General features: G+C 42.8%; 2 protein-coding genes across 5 annotated transcripts in view; one reads left to right on the top strand and one right to left on the bottom strand.

Moving 5' to 3' along the window:
• HDLBP (high density lipoprotein binding protein) overlaps positions 1–18,234 on the top strand; it is a 68,857-nt gene extending 50,623 nt beyond the window's left edge. For all 4 annotated transcript variants that reach the window (XM_063132262.1, XM_063132263.1, XM_063132261.1 and 1 more), the window contains exons 17-28: positions 2,049–2,267; positions 5,724–5,945; positions 6,069–6,287; positions 7,664–7,802; positions 8,506–8,660; positions 9,691–9,795; positions 10,250–10,384; positions 12,532–12,675; positions 12,858–13,043; positions 14,613–14,729; positions 14,943–15,071; positions 15,937–18,234. In XM_063132262.1, coding sequence (XP_062988332.1) covers positions 2,049–2,267; positions 5,724–5,945; positions 6,069–6,287; positions 7,664–7,802; positions 8,506–8,660; positions 9,691–9,795; positions 10,250–10,384; positions 12,532–12,675; positions 12,858–13,043; positions 14,613–14,729; positions 14,943–15,071; positions 15,937–16,023 — 1,857 coding nt within the window. In that variant the 3' untranslated portion in view covers positions 16,024–18,234. The remainder of the gene's footprint in view (positions 1–2,048; positions 2,268–5,723; positions 5,946–6,068; positions 6,288–7,663; positions 7,803–8,505; positions 8,661–9,690; positions 9,796–10,249; positions 10,385–12,531; positions 12,676–12,857; positions 13,044–14,612; positions 14,730–14,942; positions 15,072–15,936) is intronic.
• A 676-nt stretch (positions 18,235–18,910) lies between these two features.
• ANO7 (anoctamin 7) overlaps positions 18,911–24,299 on the bottom strand; it is a 43,088-nt gene continuing 37,699 nt past the window's right edge. The window contains exons 20-23 of the mRNA XM_063132265.1: positions 23,627–23,772; positions 22,816–22,906; positions 20,710–20,829; positions 18,911–19,339 (exon numbers count right to left, since the gene is read on the bottom strand). Coding sequence (XP_062988335.1) covers positions 19,280–19,339; positions 20,710–20,829; positions 22,816–22,906; positions 23,627–23,772 — 417 coding nt within the window. The 3' untranslated portion in view covers positions 18,911–19,279. The remainder of the gene's footprint in view (positions 19,340–20,709; positions 20,830–22,815; positions 22,907–23,626; positions 23,773–24,299) is intronic.

Raw genomic sequence — 24,299 nt, 5'->3', positions numbered from 1 at the left:
CCAAACAGGCCTTTATGTGTGCTCAGCATACAGTGAATTGGAGATCTCCCTTATACGTCCCAAAAGATGGGAAAGGGCAGGATATGGCAACTTATTACATGGCCTTCCTCTTAAAGCTGTAACCCAATTATACCTCTGCATAACTGCTGTTGCTCCTCTTACTGTAAGGGAAGGCTGTCCAGTAGAACTCTGCCTTGAAGCAAAGAGGAGAGCTGCGGTGGGAATAATGCTGCCTGATGCATTCAGGGACTGTCACTTGCTGACGGGTCCAGTCCCTTCCTCACCCCGTCAGTCTGAGCTTTGCATGAGAATACAGTCATGTGAAAAAGGAAGTGCACCCTCTTGGAATTGTATGATTTTACATATCAGGACATAATAACAATCATCTGTTCCTTAGCAGGTCTAAAAATTAGATAAATACAACCTCAGATGTAGAACAACACATGACATATTACACCATGTCATGATTTATTTAACAGAAATAAAGCCAAAATGGAGAAGCCATGTGTGAAAAAGTAAGTACACCCTTACTGCTTCTATAGGAATTAAGATGCTAAGTAGCAGACAAGTGCTGCTAATCAAATGCCCGTGATTAATTGATCATCAGCAAGTATGACCACCTCTATAAAAGCCAAAGTTTTTTTCAGTTTGCTGGTCTGGAGCATTCAGGTGTGTGTTAACACAATGCCAAGGAGGAAAGGTATCAGCAATGATCTTAGAGAAGCAATTGCTGCTGCCCATCAATCTGGGAAGAGTTATAAGGCCATTTCCAAACCATTTAAAGTCCATCATTCTACAGTGAGAAAGATGATTCAAAAGTGGAAAACATTCAAGACTGTTGCCAATCTTCCCAGGAGAGGACGTCCCAGCAAAATCACCCCAAGTTCAGACCGTGCAATGCTCAGAGAAACTGCAAAAAACCCCAAGAGTTACATCTCAGACTCTACAGGCCTCAGTGAGCATGTTAAATACAATTAGAAAAAGACTGAACAAGTATGGTTTGTTTGGAAGGGTTGCCAGGAGAAAGCCTCTTCTCTCTAAAAAGAACGTGGCAGCATGGCTTAGGTTTGCAAAGTTGCATCTGAACAAACCACAAGACTTCTGGAACAATGTCGTTTGGACAGATGAGACCAAAGTGGAGATGTTTGGCCATAATGCACAGCACCACGTTTGGTGAAAACCAAACACAGCATATCAGCACAAACACCTCATACCAACTGTCAAGCACGGTGGTGGAGGGGTGATGATTTGGGCTTGTTTTGCAGCCACAGGACCTGGGAACCCTGCAGTCATTGAGTCGACCATGAACTCCTCTGTATACCAAAGTATTCTAGAGTCAAATGTGAGGCTATCTCTCCGACAGCTAAAGCTTGGTTGAAATTGGGTCATGCAACAGGACAATGATCCCAAGCACACCAGCAAATCTACAACAGAATGGCTGAAAAAGAAAAGAATCAAGGTGTTGCAATGGCCCAGTCAAAGTCCATACCTCAACCTGATTGAAATGCTGTGGCAGGACCTGAAGAGAGCTGTGCATAAACAAATGCCCTCAAACCTTAATGAACTGAAGCAACGTTGTAAAGAGGAGTGGGCCAAAATTCCTCTGCAACGATATGAGAGACTGATAAATTCATACAGAAAACAATTACTTCAAGTTATTGCTGCTAAAGGTGGTTCTACAAGCTATTGAATCATAAGGTGTACTTACTTTTTCACACATGGCTTCTCCATTTTGGCTTTATTTCTGTTAAATAAATCATGACACGGTGTAGTATGTCATGTGTTGTTGTTCATCTGAGGTTGTATATACCTAATTTTTAGACCTGCTAAGGAACAGATGATTGCTATTATGTCCTGATATGTAAACTCATACAATTCCAAGAGGGTGCACTTTCTTTTTCACACGACTGTAGATGGGGCACTTCCTTAGTTGAGCATGAGGAAGAGAAGCTCGTTGTCCCCTTCCTCTTATCCCTCCAGGCTAGGAGAAGGGGGTGGGTGGGGAAAGGCGTTCACGTTTTCTCTCTCTCTCCCCCTATGCCTCATAGGCTAACATTGCAGAGGTGGAGGTCTCCATCCCTTCCAAGCTACACAACTCACTCATTGGTGCCAAAGGCCGTTTCATCCGTTCCATCATGGAGGAGTGTGGTGGGGTTCACATCCACTTCCCCACGGAAGGCTCGGGGAGTGATACAGTCACCATCAGGGGCCCTGCCCAGGATGTCGAGAAGGCCAAGAAACAGCTCCTGCAACTGGCAGAGGAGAAGGTGAGAAGAAATGGGGGAAATGCAGGTGCATTTGCATTTGCTAATCCGACTTTGTATCTATGTTTTACTTATTGCATTGTTGTTGTTTTCTTTGTAAGGTTGAAAACAGCCTTGTAGGCCCCTTCCAACTCTACTATTCTATGAGTCTATGAATAGCTTTGAATGCCTGGCCAGAGCACCATGTTTATGCTGAAGTGTTGGTAGAAGGTACTAGAGCAGCCTTCCCCAATCTGGGGGCCTTGAGATGTGTTGAATTTCAGCTCCCATCATCCCCAGCTGGGTTATTGTGCACGTTGGGATGGGTGCTGGAATTCTCAACTGACATGGAGGGCACCCTTTTGGGAAAAACTGGTTCATATTATTTCTATTACCAGCAAGGACTGGAGAGTTGGTATGTATTAATCATGGCGAAGTACAGTTAAAGTTACAGTATTTATATTAAGGGCTGGGCCTAGGATACCTTAAGGAGTGTCTGCTCCTGGGCAAACATACACATACGTTGACATCTTCCTCTGACATCCTGCTTCCTATTTCCCCCCCCCCCCCAATTGGGTGGTAACACAGGACAGGGCCTTCTTTATGGTGAGACTGAAGTCCAGGAGCGCCTTCTCTAAGAAGCTCTCCTCCCTCCTTATTGGGTTTTAGACACCAGTCCAAGTCTTCTATCTTTCCAAAGGCTTTCAGGCTGCTTTGATTGCCTCCCCCACTCCCTCTTTTTCTGATGCTCTGTTGAGTGTGGCTACTAATTAGCTTTTATTGGGAGTTTATAGGCATTAATCTGCTTATTCTGCATGTTAAAGAGGATGCTGAGACTAGTGCGTGTTAGTTTTTAAGGCCTATGATTCATGAAGGCAGTTGGCACAACTGCTGTTAATAGCTATAGTCCATGATAAACCAGGCAGCCATTTTCAGCTGACAGTTCAGTGTGTGATAGTGGGGTGCAAACTCAGTTTTAAGTGGTGTAATGAAAGATTTTTGCTACTCAGATTAAAAGGACTTTGTTCCTACTTGGTAAATAGGATATTTGAGTCATCCTCATCTTGTGTTCCAGGGCTATGGATTTCAGTCACTATGATCCAGTGAACAGAGTGTACATAAGAATGTAGGAAGCTGCCTTATACTCAGCCAGGCCATGAGCCCATCTAGCCCAGTATTGTTGACACTGGCTGGCAGCAGCTCTCCAGGGTTTCAGGCAGGAAATTTTTGAGCCCTGTCTGGGAAGGCTGGGGATTGAATCTGTGACCTTTTGAGCTATGGCCCCTGCAACAGAGCCAGGGGCCCTACTTGAAAGGAGGTAGACTACGTTCAAATCCTGTTTAATCTTTTAGTAACTGTAGGGTTGTCTCTCAACTCGTAATATGTGAGGTGTTCTCTCATACAGTGGGAATGTCTACAGCAGGGGGATGGAGGGGGAGGATCTTGTGATATGCTGATTGCGAGATCCTCCCCCTCAGTCTACACGTGGTGCACAACGTCCCAGGAGGGTTATCCCAGGATCATCCCTCTCTGCCCCTGAGATCCCCTGTGCGTCATGTGGATGCACAGGGATGATCCTGGGGTGATCCCCGGGAGATCCTATGATCTAGACATGCCCTGGGTCAAGCTAGTGTTGCACCTCCCTTAGCACTGTGTACCCTGGCTGGTATTGACACTCCAGGGTCCCAGGCAGAGGTCTTGCCTAGACTTGCTTCCCTAAAGCAATTGAACAGTAGATGCCAGGCTCGAACCTGCAAAGCCTGTGCGCTCTACCACTAAGCTACTGTGCCTCCCTAAGTTTGTTCTCTTTCTGCTAATAACTGACCCACCAACCCTGAGATAGTGAAATCCTCTCTGGTACCTTTATGTGACTATTGAGGTGGGGGTTCCCCCTAGCAGTGGAATCGTTGCTTTAGTAACTGCATGCTGAGCATATTTTAAAATGGAAAGGGAGGTAACCTGAACTTGTTCGCTCCTTCCTTCCCTTGGAGTCTTGTCTACATCTGGAAGAATATGTAGTTTGTCTGGAATTTTGGTTTCCTTTGATCCCTTCAGAGTAACTTCCTGGAACTTGACAGGCCCAAGCTTCATTTCATTACTCAGAGCTGACTCTCTGTTTACTAACCAAATAAACACCATTCATATGTAAGTCCTTAGTACTGGTTTTTTTTAAAAAAGAGTTATAGGCTTAAAAAAAAATAATCTACAGAACGAGTGCATCTCACTAGATGGAGTTTAATCACCTTGAGTTTAGCCCTGTCAAGTTACTTGTGATCAAGTGGTCATTCGGTGCCCCCTGTCTCACTGTACTATGTCAATCCGCTTGTCCGTTTAGCCCGGAGAACCAGATCTCCGCCAAAGCCAATTCATAATAGCAGCCCAGGAGCTCAAAGCGTACTTTGCTTTGGCATACTTCCTTCCCTGGGATTTACTTCTAGCAGACTAAATATTTCGCTTTGATTTTAATACGTTTGGGTGATCCTCATAACAATTGTTTGAGATAGGTTAGATTGAAAGAAAGTACCTTGCCTAAGGTCAAAGGCAGTGTCATGGATAAGCAGAGATTCAAACCCAGGCCTCCCAGGTCCAGTTTCAGCACATTCACCTTTTACACCACTGCTTGGGGAAGGGCAGTGACTCAGGATAGAGTATAAGTTTTCCATGCAAACATTCCCAGTTTCTGTCCCTTGCATCTTCAGATAGGAAGAATTCAGGTCCAATACCCTAGAGAGCCATTGCCATTCAGTGTGGACATGACCGAGCTAGATAGACCAGTGGTCTGACTCAATATAAACGAGCTTCCTCTGTTCCATCATATTTTTATGATTGTACCTTTAAACAAATTATTGGTGGCACAGTATGAGCACAGCTGCACATGGCATGGAGGAATTGCTGTAGAGTCCAGTGGAATCTTATCTGACAAGCAGAATAAGCTGATATAGGCAAACATCTTTAATTTAGCATGATTTGTATGTATAATTAATTTGGCTTTTCCCAGAGTAGAATTTCATTTCTTGTCCAAGTATTTGCAGTTCTGGTCTTATGGATGCCTATTGCTTACTCCTACCTTGAATTTTCTAAATTAAGACTTAACCTGATTTATTCTGAATGTCCGGATTCCAAAGCTCTTTTATCTCCACAAATATGCACTTATGGAAGAGTAGGCATCTTGGTTTTATTCCAGAAGTAATAACCCCACCCCACCCCCAAAAAAAAGAATTTGGAGAGGCATGTAAGTGTGTTATAGTGGTTAGCATGTTAGACTAGGAGTCGGGAGCACTGGATTCTAATCCGCACTTGGCTATGAATCTCACTGGGTGACTTTGGGCCAGTCACTGATTCTCAGGATAATATAGCGAGGAGGAAGACTCTGTGAGCCACCCCTCGAGTTCCTTGCAAGAGGAAAAATGGTGGGATATAAATGTAACAATAAATAAAGCAATTCTTCTGCATTGACTTTTATTTATTCCTTCCATGTAGCAAACCAAGAGTTATACTGTAGACTTGCGTGCCAAGCCAGAGTACCATAAGTTCCTAATTGGCAAAGGTGGTGGTAACATTCGCAAGGTGCGTGATAACACTGGTGCCCGGATTATTTTCCCTACCTCGGAGGACAAAGATCAGGAACTGATTACAATCATGGGAACAGAGGAAGCTGTCAAGGATGCCCAGAAGGAGCTAGAAGTGCTCATCAAGAACCTGGTGAGAAAGGGATTGTTTACTTATTTATTCTATAGGAAATGTCTTTGGATGCCGACAGGGACCTAAGTGAATACCATTCCTCTGGAAAAGCCCAGCCAGTGATATGCCCTTGTGTGTTTGCAGGACAATGTAGTTGAAGACTCCATGACAGTGGACCCCAAGCATCATCGGCACTTTGTCATCCGGAAAGGGCAGGTGCTCCGGACCATCGCAGAGGAGTATGGGGGCGTGATGGTCAGCTTTCCACGCCCTGGCACACAAAGCGACAAGGTCACCCTGAAGGGAGCAAAGGACTGTGTTGAAGCGGCAAAGAAACGCATCCTGGAGATCATTGATGACTTGGTGAGTGTCTGTCTTAGATGGGCTGTCCATGGGCACTGCTTGTATTCTTGTCCAGGTATGCTGATGCACATGCCTACAAAATGCCCAGTTATACACGCTCAGAGACCTGAGAAACAAGCCCATTGGGTGCGTTTTGACCTTCAGGTAGGAGTTCTGAATGTCTAATTACAGCCAAACCAGCATTCTGGCTGTGAAGTACAAGAGCCTGTCCTGCTTGGGTTCACTTCAGGTAACCCTAACGTGTCTTTCCTTGGGATGAGGAAACTTCAGTCTACCTTATTCCTATTATGTGTGAATTTCAGCTTTGACTTAATTTTTATTTATAGTGGGATGAGAAGTGTAGCCCTTAATTTGTATGTCTTGACATTTAATGAACAGAAAGGACTGGTGTTGAGTCTAATTTCTCTTTAGAGTTTTATGGTAAAACGTCCCTCACCTCTTATTCAAATCTCTAAGGTATGTTGGAGAGAGAGACAGAGAGAGAGAGATCTTAGAAGCAGATGTCCTTTGTAACATGGAAGCCTTGATGCTTCCGGTCTGCTTGGTGACACATGCTTAGTGTCATCCTGTGTCCATGACTCCAAATCTTGAAAACCAAATAGTTTACTCTTTCAGCTTGCAGTTTGTCTGTCCTTGTAATGGATATTGTGCATTCCTCAGAAGCTTGATCTCTGTGCCTCTTTAAAGTATGTGAAAGGAGGGGTGGTGGTTATTAGGTTAAATTAGACTTCCTTGTACAAAGTAGTCTACACAGATTGTTAATACCTGACAGAACACCTTTCCCAACATGAACCTACCCGTACACTGCGCTCAACATCTAAGGTCCTCCTCCGAGTGCCTACTCCGAGGGAAGCTCGGAGGATGGCAACAAGGGAAAGGGCCTTTTCAATGGTGGCCCCCCAATTATGGAATGATCTCCCCAATGAGGCTCACTTGGCGCTAACATTGTTATCTTTTCGGCGCCAGGCCAAAACCTTTCTCTTCGCCCAGGAATTTAACAGCATTTAACAACATATGCTAAGTTTGTTTGTTTTTTAATGGACCCCAGAACTGTTGTTGTTTAAAATGGATACTGTTTTATACTGTTGTTTTTATATTTTTGATGGTTTAAAATTTTGTATACTTTTTAATACTCATTGTTTTTAACTTTTGTAAACCACCCAGAGTGAGCTTTGGCTATGGGGCAGTATATACATTTAATAAATAAAATAAATAAATATCAAAATACAACATGTTTGTCAGGCAGAATAAATTACTGGCCGAATGGATTCACCTGGGCCCTTTTGCAGCTAGGTTTGCATTGCATTGTATTTTCCAGGGGGGAAATTAGTTTGGGGAATCACATTTGTACATCTCCCTTCTCTCCATACTTGTAGGAAGCCCAGGTGACAATAGAATGCACCATTCCTCAGAAGTATCACCGCTCTATTATGGGCCCTAAAGGTTCCAGGATCCAACAGATCACCCGTGACCATGGCGTTCAGATCAAATTCCCAGACAGGGAGGAGAGCACAGGTACGAGATCTTCCATGCCTGCCTGTAATGGCAGGTGTCCAGCGGGGTGTGGAACCTATATTTATCGGGTTGAATGGTGGACCAGACATTGGTATAGGAAATCAAATAAACTTGGACATGACATGGAAGGTGTCTATTATATTTTTAATATGGGATAATGATAAGAGATATTTCAGAAATGGCCTTCCTGCTATCTGCCCAAACTAGGATTTTATGGTGACATCGTTTGCAAGACACTACAGCCCACCATGGCATAATTTACCAGCAGGGACTATTGTCTTGTGCTGAGTGCCCATGAGCGCCATTTTTGCATGGCACCTGGCTTGCCCTGTTGTGTGAACCTAGGTGGCAGTGGTACTTTGAGAATTAGACAATCCTGAAATAATCTGTGGCTTGTTTTAGAGTTATTTAAGGGATGTCTAACCCTCAAACAACCCCCGCCAGCTGAGTTTGCATGACATGTCAAGCTGAGTGCCTGTGGGGCGGGCGCCTTGCAAAAACAGCACCCACTGGTATTGCATATTGGTGTTGCATATTGCAACAGCCCCACTGGTAAATTAAGCCACAATGGGCTGGCATGTTGTGAGAACCAGATACAATCCATACTCTTACATAACGTGGAGGCAGCAAGTTACATGATAGGTGAGAACGTCAAATGAATCAATCAGAATTTTAGTCAATGTTTTCACGTCTGTGGTCACAGCTCCCACTGCAGAGCAGGCCGCGCAGGAAAATGGCAAAGAGAGTGGAGAAGGGAAAGAGCTCAAAGAAACAGATCCTAACTCCCCAAAGAAATGTGACACCATCATCATCTCTGGTCGTCAAGAGAAATGTGAGGCGGCAAAAGAGGCCCTGCAGGTAAGTGAGATGGATGCTGGGTACCTGTAGAATCCTGTGGACTGCCATGTCCTGAAAAAAAGCCTGCGCTATAAAATAATCCACCCATATTTGCTCAGAGAATCACAGAGTTGGAGGGGGTGTCGGAGATCATCTAGTCCATCCCCTGTTCAGTGCAGACTGTAGGCAGCGCAGGATGCAGATGCAGCATCCATGACAGATGGCTGCTGAGGCTCTACCTAAATGCTTCCAGCTAAATGCTTCCACCACCTCCAAAAGTAGTTTGTTCCATAGATGACTCACTCTGTTAGGAAGCTTCTCCTAATATTTAGCTGCAGTCTGCTTCCCTCCATCTTCCATATAACGGCCTTCCAGATATTTCAAGGCTGCTATCATTATTTATTTATTTATTTATTTATTTATTTATATAGCACCAACAATGTACTTGGTGCTGTACAAAATATACAAATAAAACAGCGATACTCTGCCTAGAGGCTTACAATCTAAAATCACATTAAAATCATGCCTTCCCTTAATCCTCTCATCCCCAGGCTAAACATACCTAGCTCTTTTAACCATTCCTCATAGGATTTGGTTTCCAGACCACTCACCATCCTGGTTCCTCATCTATGGATGCGCTCATAAGGACCTGTTAATTGTGCAGGGCTCTAGAAACGTAGCTGCATTGACAGCATTACAGTATTAAGTAATGTCCACGGGCAAAAGGAAGATGCCCAGTTGGGTAGAAGAGGCGTCTAATATTGACCTATTGACATAATGAACAGTGGAGTATGTTATGCAGCCTATTATGCACTTACATCCTAGATTTCCTGCATTGAGCAGGGGATTAGACTCGATGGCCTTATAGGCCCCTTCCAACTCTAGTGTTCTATGATTCTATGTTAATTTGCCTTTTGGGTTTGGTAGCTTCCCAAGTTGCTGGGAGTGAGAATTTACTCGATATATTCTGGATTGAGTGAAACTGGGACTAGGCTTTTCCAAATTGATTCATATGAGTCTACGTTCTGTAACTTTCGCACTTGCATTTCAGGCTCTGGTTCCAGTTACCATTGAAGTAGAAGTCCCCTTCGACCTTCATCGTTTCATCATTGGTCAGAAGGGTGTTGGAATCCGGAAAATGATGGATGAGTTTGAGGTGAGCAGAATCTCATTTCCTCTCTTCCTTTGGAGAACAGATTGGTTGATCCTTCCTGTTCTGCTTGCAGGGGAAACCAAAATTTCCAAGAGTTGCCTTCCTTGTGAATTATTTGGGAGCCAGAATAAGAATGCTACTCCTGTGATTATCCAAAACTCTGCAAGACCATGGATAGCTTTCAAACACCAATTTCCTGGCATGTGCTCTCAAAGCCCTTTGAGATGCCCAGTATTATCATTCCTGTAGCCCAGGGGTATTTTATATTGCGGAGAACAAGAATAAACAGGCTAATTGACTAACGCTATATTTAAGCCCTTTTATTTTGTTATCTTGAGCACTTGGGAGATGCAATCCTTTGAAGCAATGGCGATTGTAAACATTGTGGGTGGCTATGAAGGTGCTCTCTTATGCAGCTGGTCTGAAGGTGTAATGATCACTTGTCTGGATTTTTTAGGTCAACATCCAAGTCCCTGCCCCAGAGCTTCAGTCTGACATCATTTCTATAAGTGGGCTGGCTACTAACCTTGACCGCGCCAAGGCCAGGCTTCTAGAGAGAGTGAAGGAGCTGCAAGCTGAGCAAGAGGACCGGGTATGTGTTGGGCCAGGACCACTGTGAATCCTGCCAGTTTCTCCCAGCTGCCTCGCTTTATTAAAACAATAACATTAAAGAAAAACATAAAGCTTCAATTTTTTATTTTTTATTTTGGTTATAATTTTTATTAACACAATTAAAATACATCAACATCACATTAAAACAATCAATCAAAGAGAACAAAAGAAAAAGAAAAAGAAATATTACATAAATTTGCTCAACAACATTTGTAATTTATCATTATTCATAATCAAACAATACAATTGCTCCCCTTCCCCTTTTGGGATCTATTCCTGCTTCCAAAATCTCATTACTTCTTCTGGTGGTGGTTTTCCACTTCCCTTAGAGAACACATATACCAGGAACTGTTTCCAAATTCCCTCAAATTCATTCGTGTTTGTTATGCCTCTTCTTACTTTAATATTACATGTCAATTTATCATTAATGGCAATATCCCAAATTTCCTTATACCACTCTTCAATACGATAATCTCCTTGAACCTTCCAGTTCCTAGATATAATTAATCTCGCTGCTGTCAGCAAATTTGTTATCAATTCTTTAATTTCTTTATTACACTTTAAATCTCCATATAATGATAGTAATGCCACTCTAGGTGTCTCTTCAATCTCCATGCCAACAATTTCTTTTATCTCATTAAACACCATTTCCCACAATTTTTGTACATATTCGCCTTCACATAAAGCTTCAATTAAGGATGTTGCGGTAGGAAGAGGCTCTGCGATTTTGGCAGCAACGTTATGCAGGATGAGTCACTGCAGACAGTGTTTTAGGGCTGTGAGGGGCTGTGGTGGGGGTTCTGGAAAGGAGGAAAGTTCCTGCCATGTAGACCTTAGCATTGTCTTAGCACTGCCTCTTTCAGAAGAACGTGACAATGCACCCTTGATTGAAATACCGCACCATAGACCAAAATATTGTTTCTGAAGTGTGAACGTTTGAGTCTGGGCAACCAGATGCAAGGAAAAACTTGGTTTGGGTGCAATCTGTAGTGCCGGGAATGAAGAAAAAAGGAGAGGGAGAGCAAGAGGGACTTCATAATTTGAAGCATCTTTCAGCCAAAGTCCAGGAGAACTAGGAGCTGATTTCCTATGGGAATGGATTTAAATCAGAGGCATGGTTCACAACGCAGTATGCAAGGGGATTTTAAGATTCAAGGAACTCTTTCTCAGATCAGATGTTCTAAGCCATTTTTTTAAAAAAGCAAAGAAAAAGAAACACTTGTTCAAGTGATGTGTTAAGCCCTTCTTCACCGACTCGTTGTTTTATTCATTGTTTCAGTGAACGAAGTTCTTGCAGACTAATAGGTTGCAACTTGGATTAGCATTTCAAGTTACACAGCGGTATGCTAGGGGGAAATTAAGTAGTAATGGGGAAGCTTCCTTGGAAAATATAAAAAAACAGTTGTAAGGCATGAAAATCTTTAGCACATGTTGGAGCAGCAAGAACAGAAGACACACAATCCTTACATTATCAAAGCTGGAGACAATTTTAGGATGAACCATACATAACATGAAGGCAGGGAGCTAAACTGAGTGGTGGTACCTGGTGGTTGGAGACCTTGGTAGTGTGGTGCCATCATCTCTCTAGATATTGGAAGCTGACAATTTCTTTCATTTATTTGAAATATTTTATGCTGTTTTCCAAGGCAAAGAATGTGAGCAAGGTAGAATTATAAAACAATAAAAAGCAAAATACTTAACTAAAGCAACAGCATTTAAAATTAACAGCAACAGTAAAACTCCATTTATTCAGCATCCACTCATTTAAAAGTAGACTAGAACATCCATGTCTTTAAGGCCTGTTTAAAAACTATTAGGGAGGGAGCCAGACAGGCCTCCCATGGTAGGATATTCCCCAAAATGGGGCCACCACAGAAAAGTCCAAATCTTTTGTGCCTACCAACCTAATAGATCTTACCAGCAGGCACATGAGCAGGGCCTCCATGGTTGAACTTAGGGCCTGGGCAGGTGCAGGTCATCCTTCATAGATGACAGACTTCAAAACCTCATTTGTGAACTCCCCTATCAGTGAGCTGCATTTGGTATTTTCCAAAGTTGTTATAAATTAGCTTAGTGAGAGGCAGCAGTTACGTAGATTTTTAAACATGTTCCTCTTGGTTATCCTAGGCCCTGCGAAACTTTAAGCTGACTGTTGCTGTGGACCCCAGATATCACCCTAAAATTATTGGCAGGAAAGGGGCTGTGATCACTCAAATCCGCACAGAACATGACGTGACCATACAGTTTCCCGACAAGGATGATGAATCCCAGGTGAGGAGTCGTGGGGGCGTATGGACTTGAATCCAAAGAATGGAGGGGGCTTCTCTTTGCACTGTCCATGGCGGTCTTCCTGGCAGCTTTGTCAGGCAGTTGGCCATTGCTTGCCAAAGAGGCTAGTTTGTGTGCTGATGTCTAGAAGAGCTTGCTTCTAACTGTCCAAATGCCCCCCTCAGGCCCAGGATCAGATCACCATCACTGGCTACGAGAGGAATGCTGAATCTGCCCGAGATGCCATCATGAAGATTGTCGGTGAACTGGAGCAGATGGTATCTGAAGACATCACTCTGGACCATCGCGTTCATGCCCGCATTATTGGAGCACGTGGGAAAGCCATCCGCAAGATCATGGATGAATTCAAGGTCAGTCAAGTGCACATGGTGTTTGATGAACAAGGACAGGTAGATGTACTTATTTGATAGTGGTAGTCAGGATGTTTGTTCTGCTGCATCAGACGATTGCATGCAAGAAACCCTGGTATTGGGTTGGTTGTGCAAAGAAGGGCAAGACCATGTCTGACTGACATACGATTTGAGAAGGAACGGAAGCACAGTGCCCTTCCACTCTTGCTTTCAGGAATAGCTACGGCTAAATTACTGGCAATTGGAACAATGGACCAAAAATTGGGTAAGAGAAAATGGAGAGTGTAGAGAGATGACAAAGTTCGAGAAATTAATTGATAAAAAAGAAATTGATAAGGGAGAGAATACAGTGTCAAAAGGTTTAATTAGTCAAATATATAATATACTACTGGAGAAAGGTTCGTTGGATAGTGTAGGAAAATCGGTTTGGGAGACAGATCTGAAGATACAGATAGGACAGCAGGGTTGGGAAGGACTATGGAGACAGAGAGTGTTGAGAAATATGTCAGTGAGAATAAAGGAGAATTATTATGAAATTTTATGGAGGTGGTACCTAACCCCGGTTAGATTAAACAAGATTAATAATCAGCATTCAGCAGATTGTTGGAGGGGCTGTGGTGAAAAAGGAACGTATCTTCATATGTGGTGGGAATGTAAATATGTGCAAAAGTTGTGGAAGATGGTGTTTTTAGAGATTGAAGAAATTGTTGGAATGAAAATAGAAGAAACACCAAGAGTTGCATTACTCTCACTGCAAGAAGACTTTAAATGTACTAAAGAAACTAAGGAATTGATAACGAATTTGTTGACAGCAGCAAGGTTAATCTTAGCTAGGAACTGGAAGATTCAAGGTGATTATTGTATTGAAGAATGGTATAAAGAAGTGTGGGATATTGCTATTAATGATAAATTGACATGTAATATTAAAGCGAGAAGAGGTATAGTAAAAACGAATGATTTTGAGGGAGTTTGGAAAAAGTTCCTAGTATTTGTGTTTTGTAAGGGAAGTGGGAAACCACCAGCAGAAGAAACTATGAGTTTTTGGAAACAGGAATGAGATCCCGTGGTGGGGGGTGCACTTTTATGTTGAGTATGATTATGTTAAATAGATTAAGCGTGAATATTTGATATAAATGATATTTTGAGTTTATGTATTATGTTCTTTTTTTTTGTTAATTGTATTGATGTAGGTAAAAAGTCAATAAAAATTTATAAAAAAATAAAAATAAAAAAATAATAAAAAAAGGAGTAGCTATGGATGGCGGTCTGAACAGGACAGTCAAAATTCTGATCATTCAGTTTAATCCCCCTTCATAGGACAGGGCTTCCACTCGATCAGTGCACAGTATGTAGGGCTCTATTTAATTGTTGACTTGTGCAGCTGCAACTATGAATAGTCCTTCCTTTACATGGGAACCCGAACACCTTCAACTGGGCCTTCTTATTTTCTGGTATCATCTTAATCTCACTCACTCTGTGCTCTTTGGGTTATTGAGGGAAGGAAGCCCCAAAGAGATGAGAAGACCTCTTAAATTGCCACTGTATCTGAAATCCTCGGTGTCATTGCAGGTGGATATCCGTTTCCCCCAGAGTGGAGCTGCTGACCCAAACTGTGTGACTGTGACTGGGCTCCCTGACAACGTGGAAGAAGCCATTGATCATATCCTGAACCTGGAGGAGGAATACGTGAGTGTTGTACTAGGTGGAAGAATGGCTTTAGAACTTGACAGTGGCAAGAGAGATGATATGTGGAACATACCTTGCCAGTTTGTGCCTCATATCAAGAAAATGCTGCTCCTGTTGCTACTGCTTTTCTTTTTTAAGAATAAGAAAGGATGATTGCGTTGAAATAAGCATCTCTAACTAGACTGCACTTGTTTGTGTTGTGTGGTGTTGCAGCTGGCTGATGTAGTCGACAATGAGGCGATGCAAGTCTACATGAAACCACCTGCCCATGACGAAGCTAAGGCTGCATCAAAGGGATTTGTGGTGAGAGATGCCCCTTGGACAGCAGGCAACACCGAGAAGGTAGGTTGCTGCTTACTGACTATTTATTTACAATTATATTTCTAGGCCACCGTTGACGATGGAGCTAGTTACTTTTCACTCTAACGCAATGGCAAGTGGTTCTGCTGTTCTGGAGTAGGCCTTGGGAAATCAGCCCTTCATTTATGAACGTAGGACTCCATCTTTTGTGAAAGTAAATGCTAAGGCAGGAATGTGTGTAGTGCATGGGCTGAACACGGGTACAGGATGGACTGTAGGAATCCAATGCACATCTGACCCCTGAAAAAAATACTAGACAATTGCATCTTTGGAGGAACTTCTTTCAGGCATCCTAGTTTTATTGCCCATCTGCCCTACCCTGTGGCAAATCTCTCTCTTCCCCTAAATTTTAAGAAGTTTTTGCATAAATATGCAAGAAAATAAGTTAGGTATTTTTTAATTTGTGGTGTAATTTACCTGGGTACTTCCTCTTCCTCCCTCCATTTAGAACCACCAGGAATGTTGCAAGCTCAATCAGCTTGTTTCTACTTAATGCTCCTATAGAAGTCTGTGGATCCTAGTCCTATATCTGACATTAAAAGCAGGCACCTTGCATATAAGTGAGGCAGTTAACTCATTCTTGAATGCATGTAACAAGTTGTGTGTTTTTTTAAAAAGCTTCACTTGATAAAAGTGGCGTTACTATCCTTGGAAAAATCTGCACTTTCTTTAGCATAGTGAGTGAGCCACTGCCTTGCAGGTTTATCGTCGTTGATGCATTATTCAGGGCTGGTAGTGGTTTGATTTCTAGAAACACCACACTCCTCTTCCTATACAGCCACTGATGTTATACAATACAACAATAGTACTTGTGTGAATTACAGCTTTTCCTTTTGTTTCCCTGCAGGCCCCTGACATGAGCAGTGCTGAGGATTTCCCAAGTTTTGGAGCTCAGGTGGCCCCCAAGACTCTACCCTGGGGTCCGAAGCGATAATGACTTGGAAGCAGCAATCTTTTCCAGCCACCTGCCACGAGGTTTCCTTTCTGAATTCTGACCTAGTGGCTGGATCTAGTGCAGATTGCCCATGGGGGTCTCTTAATGAAACTAGAGTGCTACCCCCTTTTAAGGTTCTCTGTTATCCCTGTGCTTAGGCCTCAGTATGCTTCAGTTTGACTCCCCCCACCCTTTCCCCCCCCCCCCTTGCCCTGGAAGAAACTTTCCATGTTGATTCCAACCTGAAATACATAATTTTTTCTTTCAAATTTCAGCCTCTCCCTTTCATGTTGGCCATGGTGTAGTAACCAAACCTCCCAGGTACATCTTACAAAGCACTCTAGCCTCCATTAGGAGATCTCCTTACCGCAGCTAGGAATCTTACTTCCTGTCTCTCAACCTCAGGAAACACATTTCCTTGACTTTCTACAAAGCCAAAATGTTTGCTCTTCCCCTCTCCAGCCCTGTTTCTCCAAGGCCTTACCTTTGTAGAGTGCAATCAACTCCCCCCTTCAACTGCCAAAAACAAAACACAAGATTCAACCCCACACCCATCTAATACTGCTATTAGAGAGGAGAGGTGAGAGGCAAATTGGCCAGAATGGATGAGTAGAGAGGGAGGTTTAAGCCCTGGAGTTGGAGGCCCCAGAAAGCACTGACAGGTCCATGGCTCTCACTGCGCTAGTCTGCAGCACTGAGCATACCAAAAGTCTTCTGCCGTTGGTCTGAGTATTGAATTTCAGCTCATTACCAGTGTTTCCCCCCCAGCTCCCATCACTTTTTTGTTTGCTTGTTTGTTGTTCCTTCCCAACAGTAGTAACGGCTGTGAGGAGCCAGAGAACTGACAGTATTATTGGGTCTAACAGAACTTGGTTTAACCAAAAGTGCCCGTGGTAGCATGCCGCAGAAGACGGCGGGTGATGAGGGCAGTGTTAAGAGAGTGCATTGCCCTCCACGCCCCCCACAGGCTTGATAGTGGTGGCATTTAAGTACCAGGGTTAAGGGTGTGTCTTTTGCTTTTTACTATTGCCTTCTTTCTACCTCAAGCCAGTATGACAGTGGCCTGCTTCTTCAGACAGCCCCCCTTGCTTCCTGTTATCATGACTATTATTCCTCCGTGTGAAGAGGACTGTATGTGTGGCTTCAGCCAGGATATATGGCCTCAAATTTCCCCTCCAACAGAGATGGATCTAACCGCTGCCACGTAATTTGGCCTGTCGTCCCGTGACAAAGGTTAGGCCTTGGAGGGAGGGAGGTAAAGGAGCGGCTCTCACTTAAATGGAAGAAGCTGATTGCAGTTGTCTTAAAAGTGAAGCCTCTTTGGGGCTGCGGGGGAGAGAATACCTACATTCAGCAAAAGCCTTCTGTAAGTCTGGCAGCAAAATGTTCTGTCCTGTTGTCTCAACACCAGTAGTTGCTGCATTCTAGCTGCTGCCATGTACCAATATAAGGCTGTTTGTATTTCAAAGCTGCTCTTCCAGCCATTACATGGTATCTGTCTCTCTTTCTCTTTCTTTCTTTCTCTCTCTCTCTCTCCTGCCGAAGGTGCTGGTGGCAGTGCTGGGTCTGGTGCCAACTCTGCTCTCTGCCTATCCCCCTCCCCTCCCCTCCCCTCCCAAGAGCTTTTCTGAGCCATTGGCTAGGATCCTAGCCCCAGGGTCATTTTATGCCCCATAATCCATACCGGGAAATGGTCTGCAAAGCTCTTGCCTTTCTAGACCACTAGCCCAACAGGAAGGAAAAGCCTCTCACTTTTCAGTGAGCCCAAGTGACGGGGGGAGAAATCACAATTTCTCTATGGTTTATTCCACTTGGGGCAGGTCAAGCCCTATCACCATCTGAGCAGGAGACTGAAACAGGGTAGTAGTGTTTAATGTCTTGCCAGTGGTACCTGGTGTCTGAATGTCACACATCACTTGCACATGTGTTTTAGGCTTGAACTGCCATTGAGCATGGCTCTAACCCTGCCATTTGTTCAAACTGTTGAGATTACTCCACCCACCCACCCTCTGTCCCCCGTAGTGTGCAGCAGATGCTCTGTGGAGGTGTGCTCCATGTCCTCTTAATGTCTTCCATATTATGTTTCCATGGCAATGATCCCTTGGCCTTAACTTTGGAATTTGGAGATTATATGCAAAACATGTATAAAGGCTCATGAGTATGGATGACACTGGAATTTTATAAATTCTAAAAAATAAAACCTGAAACAGCTTTGAGTGGTTATCTTTTATTTTTTGCATCCTTTATCGAGGGGAAAAACCCAAGTCACTCTAATTCAAGATTCCTACCTGCCTTTCTATTGAAATACTGAACAGTTCTTAATTCTGACTGTTCTAGATTCTTCCAAACTGTAATATATATATACCTTTTTTCATATTAGACATTGACAGGCTCTGTTCATTTGCTGTCAGCAGGGTTACTAGTCAAGCATGATTAAGATCACAAATCTCTGGTATATGCCACATGGCTGAAACCTGTAGCTTCCAGCTAATGCACACCCAAATGGATGTGCAGAAGATGGTTACAGTCTTGTATTGCTTTCGTTGGAGGAAGGGGAAAACTGGCTTCTTGTGAAAGCACTTGTTCTCAGCTACACACCTGTCCCCTTCTCAGTCAGTGATCTATATTAAGCTGGTCATCACATGGTAAGCAGACGATACAAGTTCTAGTAATCTGCCCTTGGCACAGCTCCAAAGGCACTAAGGTTAAGGGAGCAGCTCTCACTCCAATAAGCTGTCCTATAGTGTTCCGGATTCTAATCTCTTCATTTCTTGTACCTAACCACTATTTCACAAGATTCCCCCCCTCTCCCCAAATGGTAAACAGGAGTGGAGCATCGTGCTAATCTATACTCACTGCCAGACTTGAAGACATTCTAAATATCTACTGAAGTCTTTCTTTTATGGCAATGAAGGGGGAAGAGGGACAAGGTTCTTCACTTACGAGCGTGGCTGCAGAGCTGGTGACGATGCTGCTTAGAATAATTTGTTGTCAATGCAGCTCTTGTACTTCCACCAGTGCAACACTTTTCTTCACAAAGTCCTTGAAGCAGCTACACTGATAGGTGGCTGGATAATGGTTTAAAGTACTGTTATACAATGTAGCGCAATGGAACACATTTAACTTAGAAGGCTGACACTATTGCACAAGCTGTGCCATCCTGTTCTTTTCTTCCATGAAACTTGCTTCGCCAGAAGCTTGGTAACTTGGCCTGGACCAAACATGGTGTGTCTCTTTCTTAGTCCTGAGACTCCCACTATGGTGCCTTCTCTACCAGAGGGGTTGGCTTTCTCACATCTATTTCTTCAATGAGGGCCTGTTCCAAAGAAGAGAAAAGTTTAGACACTTCGAGGTCTTCATCTTTTTATACCACCTGGACCTGCATCTGCGACAAGAGTTTTGCATCTGCAAGGATTCTTCTTAATCATGGTCCTTTTAAGCACTTTACAGTTAAATTCGCTCATTTCCGAAACCACAGTTTAATGGCATTTGATATATACAAAAGCAATGAGAACTTGCAATTTAAGCAAAGAACTCACTCTTTATTCCAAAATACATATTAGGCCAAGCAAAATGTCAAAAAACAGTGTGCAAGTTTTCCAATTCTCTAGAACTCTTATCAGTTTAGATGATGGCCAAAGTGGTGGTAGGAGGGTGGGGGTGGGGACTGGCTGGTGTGGAAAATATAAAAACCAAAACTGCTTCCAAAATTGTTAATTGGAAAGGGCAAATTCTAAGTTTTAGTTGATAAATTACCAGTTAAAGCCTAGAATACGGACACTAAGACTTCCCAACGCAGTGACCAGGAAACTGGTTAATTGAGTAGTAAGGCACCATGCATAACTTACCTGGCTCGCTACAAATTAATAATTTGTTCTTTACAGAATTTGAAAGGTCTCTTGCTAAATGAACAAAACACATATGCACAGGTAGAGAAACAAGGCCTGCAGTTAAGGTTCTTCTGTTGAAATGCTGCTGAATGCATTCCATTCTTGATATCAAGCTTTTTCCAGAAACTGCCTGTTTCTTTTGCATCAAAAAGACTTTAAACTGCTCCATTTAGCTAAAATTTCAAGTTCTTAGCACTTACTAGCTTTTTTAAAAGCTCCAACATAGATGATTGTTAGTTACAAGAAAATCACTATGATGTAAACATAAATAATAAAAAGCAAACAACATAAAATGAGGTAAAACAAGGCCATTCAGCAAAAATATGTGTAGGATATAGGGGCACTCATGCTTTTGGGTATCTAGACATTGGTTCTCCATCATATTCCACAAGTCACTGTGTGGCTATAGTAATTTGGATTCCCTGCTTAAAACCAATGGCAGGAAGCAGGGCGTGGTGGTGGTGGGCATAAACAGGCAACTGAAGGACAGTGATATGGGTCTGTAGCAGCTGCAACCTAGTTTTTGTCAGGATTAGTCTACACAGAAAACAAATAAGGGGGCAATGCATGTTTCGATAGAAAAAAACTCCCTCAACTCCCACCATTCCACAATGAGCCATGCTGGCTACGGAATGCTGGGAGCTGTAGGACTCCTGTCTAAATATGCATAGGATTTCGCCTTAGGTGTTAATTTCCACTCATACAAATTCAAATTCATATATATATATATATATATATATATATATATATATATATATACACACACACACACACACATTTAGACCTGAAAATTTACCTTGTTCTCTGCTAGAGCTTGCTTCGCTAGATACTGTTCTCGTTTTACTTTTATCTCCACCACTTCTGGGATGTCAGGCACCATCATATCTATCATACGTGCAATGAAGAAAACCACATGCTAGGAGGAAGAGGCAAAATGGAGGAGGTGGTCAGTGGCTCACCTTACCATGAATGGGAGCAGGCAAATCAAGAAGCTAACAGGCCACAGAAACCAATTGCATGTATGGCCCGGAGGACTACATTTCCCACCACCAACACTCCCCTGCTCTGATTTGACATATCCAGCAGAAAGGTGGTTGGTTTGGTCTTGTTGTTTTTACCAAAATTGGTCAAGGATAGCCTAAGAAAGCTGAAATGTGGTAACCATATGTACCTTAAGATGCTCCCTGCTTACTAGACCAGTCTGAAAACGCAACACCTTTACATATACTAGTCAGAAACAAATAGTTGATCTCATAATCTAGATAAGCACAGAGCAAGCCAACATGGGATAGAATGCCAGGCTGTATTCCCATTTTCCCCTTGAATCAGCAGACAGGCCAATAATGTGCATTTGTAGTTGTCAAATGCAAGCCACGTTTACTAATTCACAAATGCAAACAGGACCCACTGCAGGTTTGTACAAATCTGCATTAAGTGAGTTTGGAACTTATTCATACAACAAGGCACAAGCTAGTGGCATGTTTTGCAAGAGTCAGCGACTGTCACTTGAACTGGATGGAGCAATAACCTCATCCAGTAATGATGATTTCTTTATGCAGCATTCTTAGGGCACACTCCTCTGCATGTTTAGCCAGGAAAAAAAGTCCTACAACTCCCAGTATGCCTAGCTGGGGCATGCTGGGAGTTGTAGGACTTTTTTTCTGGCTAAACATGCATAGAAGTGCAGCCTTCCCTGGTATTTGTGATCCATTTCTGGAATTGCTTGTAGGAAATACATTAAATTGATTATTCTTACAAGAAAATTATTTGGTACAAACTTCTAATATTTTTTTTAAATGGTTGAGCTTTTTATTTTTTAAAGTGTATTTTTTTATCTATTTACATGCATTTTATTAATGTTTTTAAATTGCCCCTGAAGAAAGAAACAGCGGGCAGTATTCTATTCAGCACTAATTTAATGTAAATTACGTTTTGCTAACATAGAATCATAGAAATGTTGAGTTGGAAGGTACCATTAGGATCATCTAGTCCAACCCTCTGCACTGTGCAGGAAAAAACCAATTCAACCATCCATGAGAGATGGAGAACCCACAACTTCTGGAGATAGACTGTTCCACTGTTGTACAGATCTTACTGTCAGGAAGTTTTTCCTTCTTTTTAATCTAAATCTAGGTAGCTGTAACTTATACCCATTATTTCAGGTCCTAATTTCTGTGGCCATGGAAAATAGTTCTTGACCATCTTCTAACAAAATTCTATGAACAAAATGATAAGCAACCTCTACCGCAAGGCCAGTGGTGTTTGCTGGCACAATGGGTTGTCTGTAGAAGCCTGTCATGCCAGCAAATGCCATCGGTGTGCCCTAGAGGTTGTTTATGCTAGTGCAATGTAATTTATGTTAGCGCTAATGTCAAAGAAGATACTGCTTTCCGTTTTACCAAAGGTTTTGTGCTTGAATAAATTTTGGCAGTTCCTTCCCTGCTCATATGGGGCATTCAGTGCCCCCCCCTGTTCTTTTTTTTTGTTTGTTTTTAGCTTCTAGTAGTCCTACATCCCAGCAATGACATCACATACAATTTGGATCCATGACAACAACAATAACTAAGAGTGAGGGTATGAATTAATTTGGTTTGCCTTCAATGTCATACATCCAGATTTGATTGGCTACAAACCATGTCATTTACTAGGATGTAGGACTATTTTTAAACACACAGAAACAAATGACACTAAAGCTGTGGACAAGTGGAGCTACGAACAGATCAGCTCGGAGGCCTTTCAAGAACCATTAAGTCCTGTGCAACCCCTATTCACACCAAAAATGTAGTACAGCCTCAAGTAGGGCTACTGTATATGTCAAATATTGTAATGGTTGGGTGGATGGGAATAAGGGACATAAATGTTGAGAGAGTGGCTTTATGGGGATCTTTGGAGGGAAACGTACCTCAAATACAATTATGAAGCCAAGACGGATTGCCAGTAGGTTCCAATAATCTAATGAATACCTGCCACTTTGTTCTCTATAGGCTCGGTACCTGTAGAGAGAAGAGTTGCAATCTGAAGAAGTATGCAAAGTAGCCACCAAGTGGCCAGCGTAACCATCACATTCTTCTAGGATCCAAATTCATTTTTTTAATTGCTTCTCTTCATCTCTTGCCATAAACAACCATGGAATTCCCTTTCGTTGACCTGGTGCAGACTCAGTAGAGCAATTGCAGTTACATTCCAGCTGCCACTTTAGGGATTAATGCAATATAACTTCTCTTTACCACTTCAGTATAAGCAAGGCAAGAAGAAGCCAAAGATAAGGGTTTCCAAGGCTGCAATTCTATACACACCTCTCAAGGAGCAAGCCCCACTGATCTTACCTGAGACTTGGTTCCAAGAAATCATGCATCGTATAGGACTGTGCATATCACTGTATTTGGTTTAAACCTTTTAGTGAATCTCAACTTAAATGGTATATTAAGTCACTGCGCACATATACCAAGGGTTGGTATGTTAAAATCGATACATCCAGTAATTCAAAGTAGTGAGGTGTGTCATTCCATATGCAACAGGCCAAGATCCATTCTTACAGACAAAATCAACCCCAAATTCTCATAACATCTGATCTGAGAAAACTTACTTTGAACCTCAAATCTATTTTCTAGAAGCTACTTTTGAGATTTACCCTATAAACTTTGGAAGCAATGGTAGCTGTCCTATATCCCTCATCAGATAGGGAGCTAAAACAGAAGGCTGTGAGATCCTACCTGCATGTGATATTCTGCTGCTCCAACACAAAAGATTTAGGGGCATAAGCCAGAGAAAAATCAACGTAGCCCTGCAGATCACTGACACGAGTGTACTGGTAATACAGCCGAGGAAGGAAGTCAGAAGTGAATGCAATCAGGAAGGCCTAAAAGAAAGAGGAGCAAATTCAGTCTCTTGCATACTAAAGCTGTTTACTGTGCCAGTTCTTAAGGGACTCTTAAGTGGAGGCTGGTGGCTCTGATGTCAGTGGGGTGGTGAATCCGCTCTGGGATTCGGTCAGAATTCTAAAGCTCCTTTAGAGTTCTGACTGAAACCCGGAGCAGATTCACCACCCCACTGACATTGGAGACAACAGCCTCCACTGGTGACCCTCTGCTAATTCTTGGCACAGGACCCATGTTAAGTTTCTGCAAGAGTCTTAAGAACATAAGAAACTGCCTTACCAAGTCTGACCACTGGTCCACTCATCCCAGTATTGTCTGCACTGACTGCCCATGGCTCTCTGGGGTTTCAGGCAGGAGCCTTTCGCGGTCCTACCTGGAGATCTTTTCCATGCAAAACCGGTGCTATGGCCCCTCCCTTTTCAATTAGAACTTCACTGTTGGGGCTTTAGTCATTTGTAATTGGTATTATTAGCCACCCTGTGAGAGTAGATACTCTAAAGGGTGGGGT

The sequence above is a fragment of the Elgaria multicarinata genome, chromosome 8, assembly GCF_023053635.1.
Source record: "Elgaria multicarinata webbii isolate HBS135686 ecotype San Diego chromosome 8, rElgMul1.1.pri, whole genome shotgun sequence".
Classification (NCBI taxonomy): Eukaryota; Metazoa; Chordata; class Lepidosauria; order Squamata; family Anguidae; genus Elgaria; species Elgaria multicarinata.
This window is presented reverse-complemented; position numbering and strand designations above follow the sequence as displayed.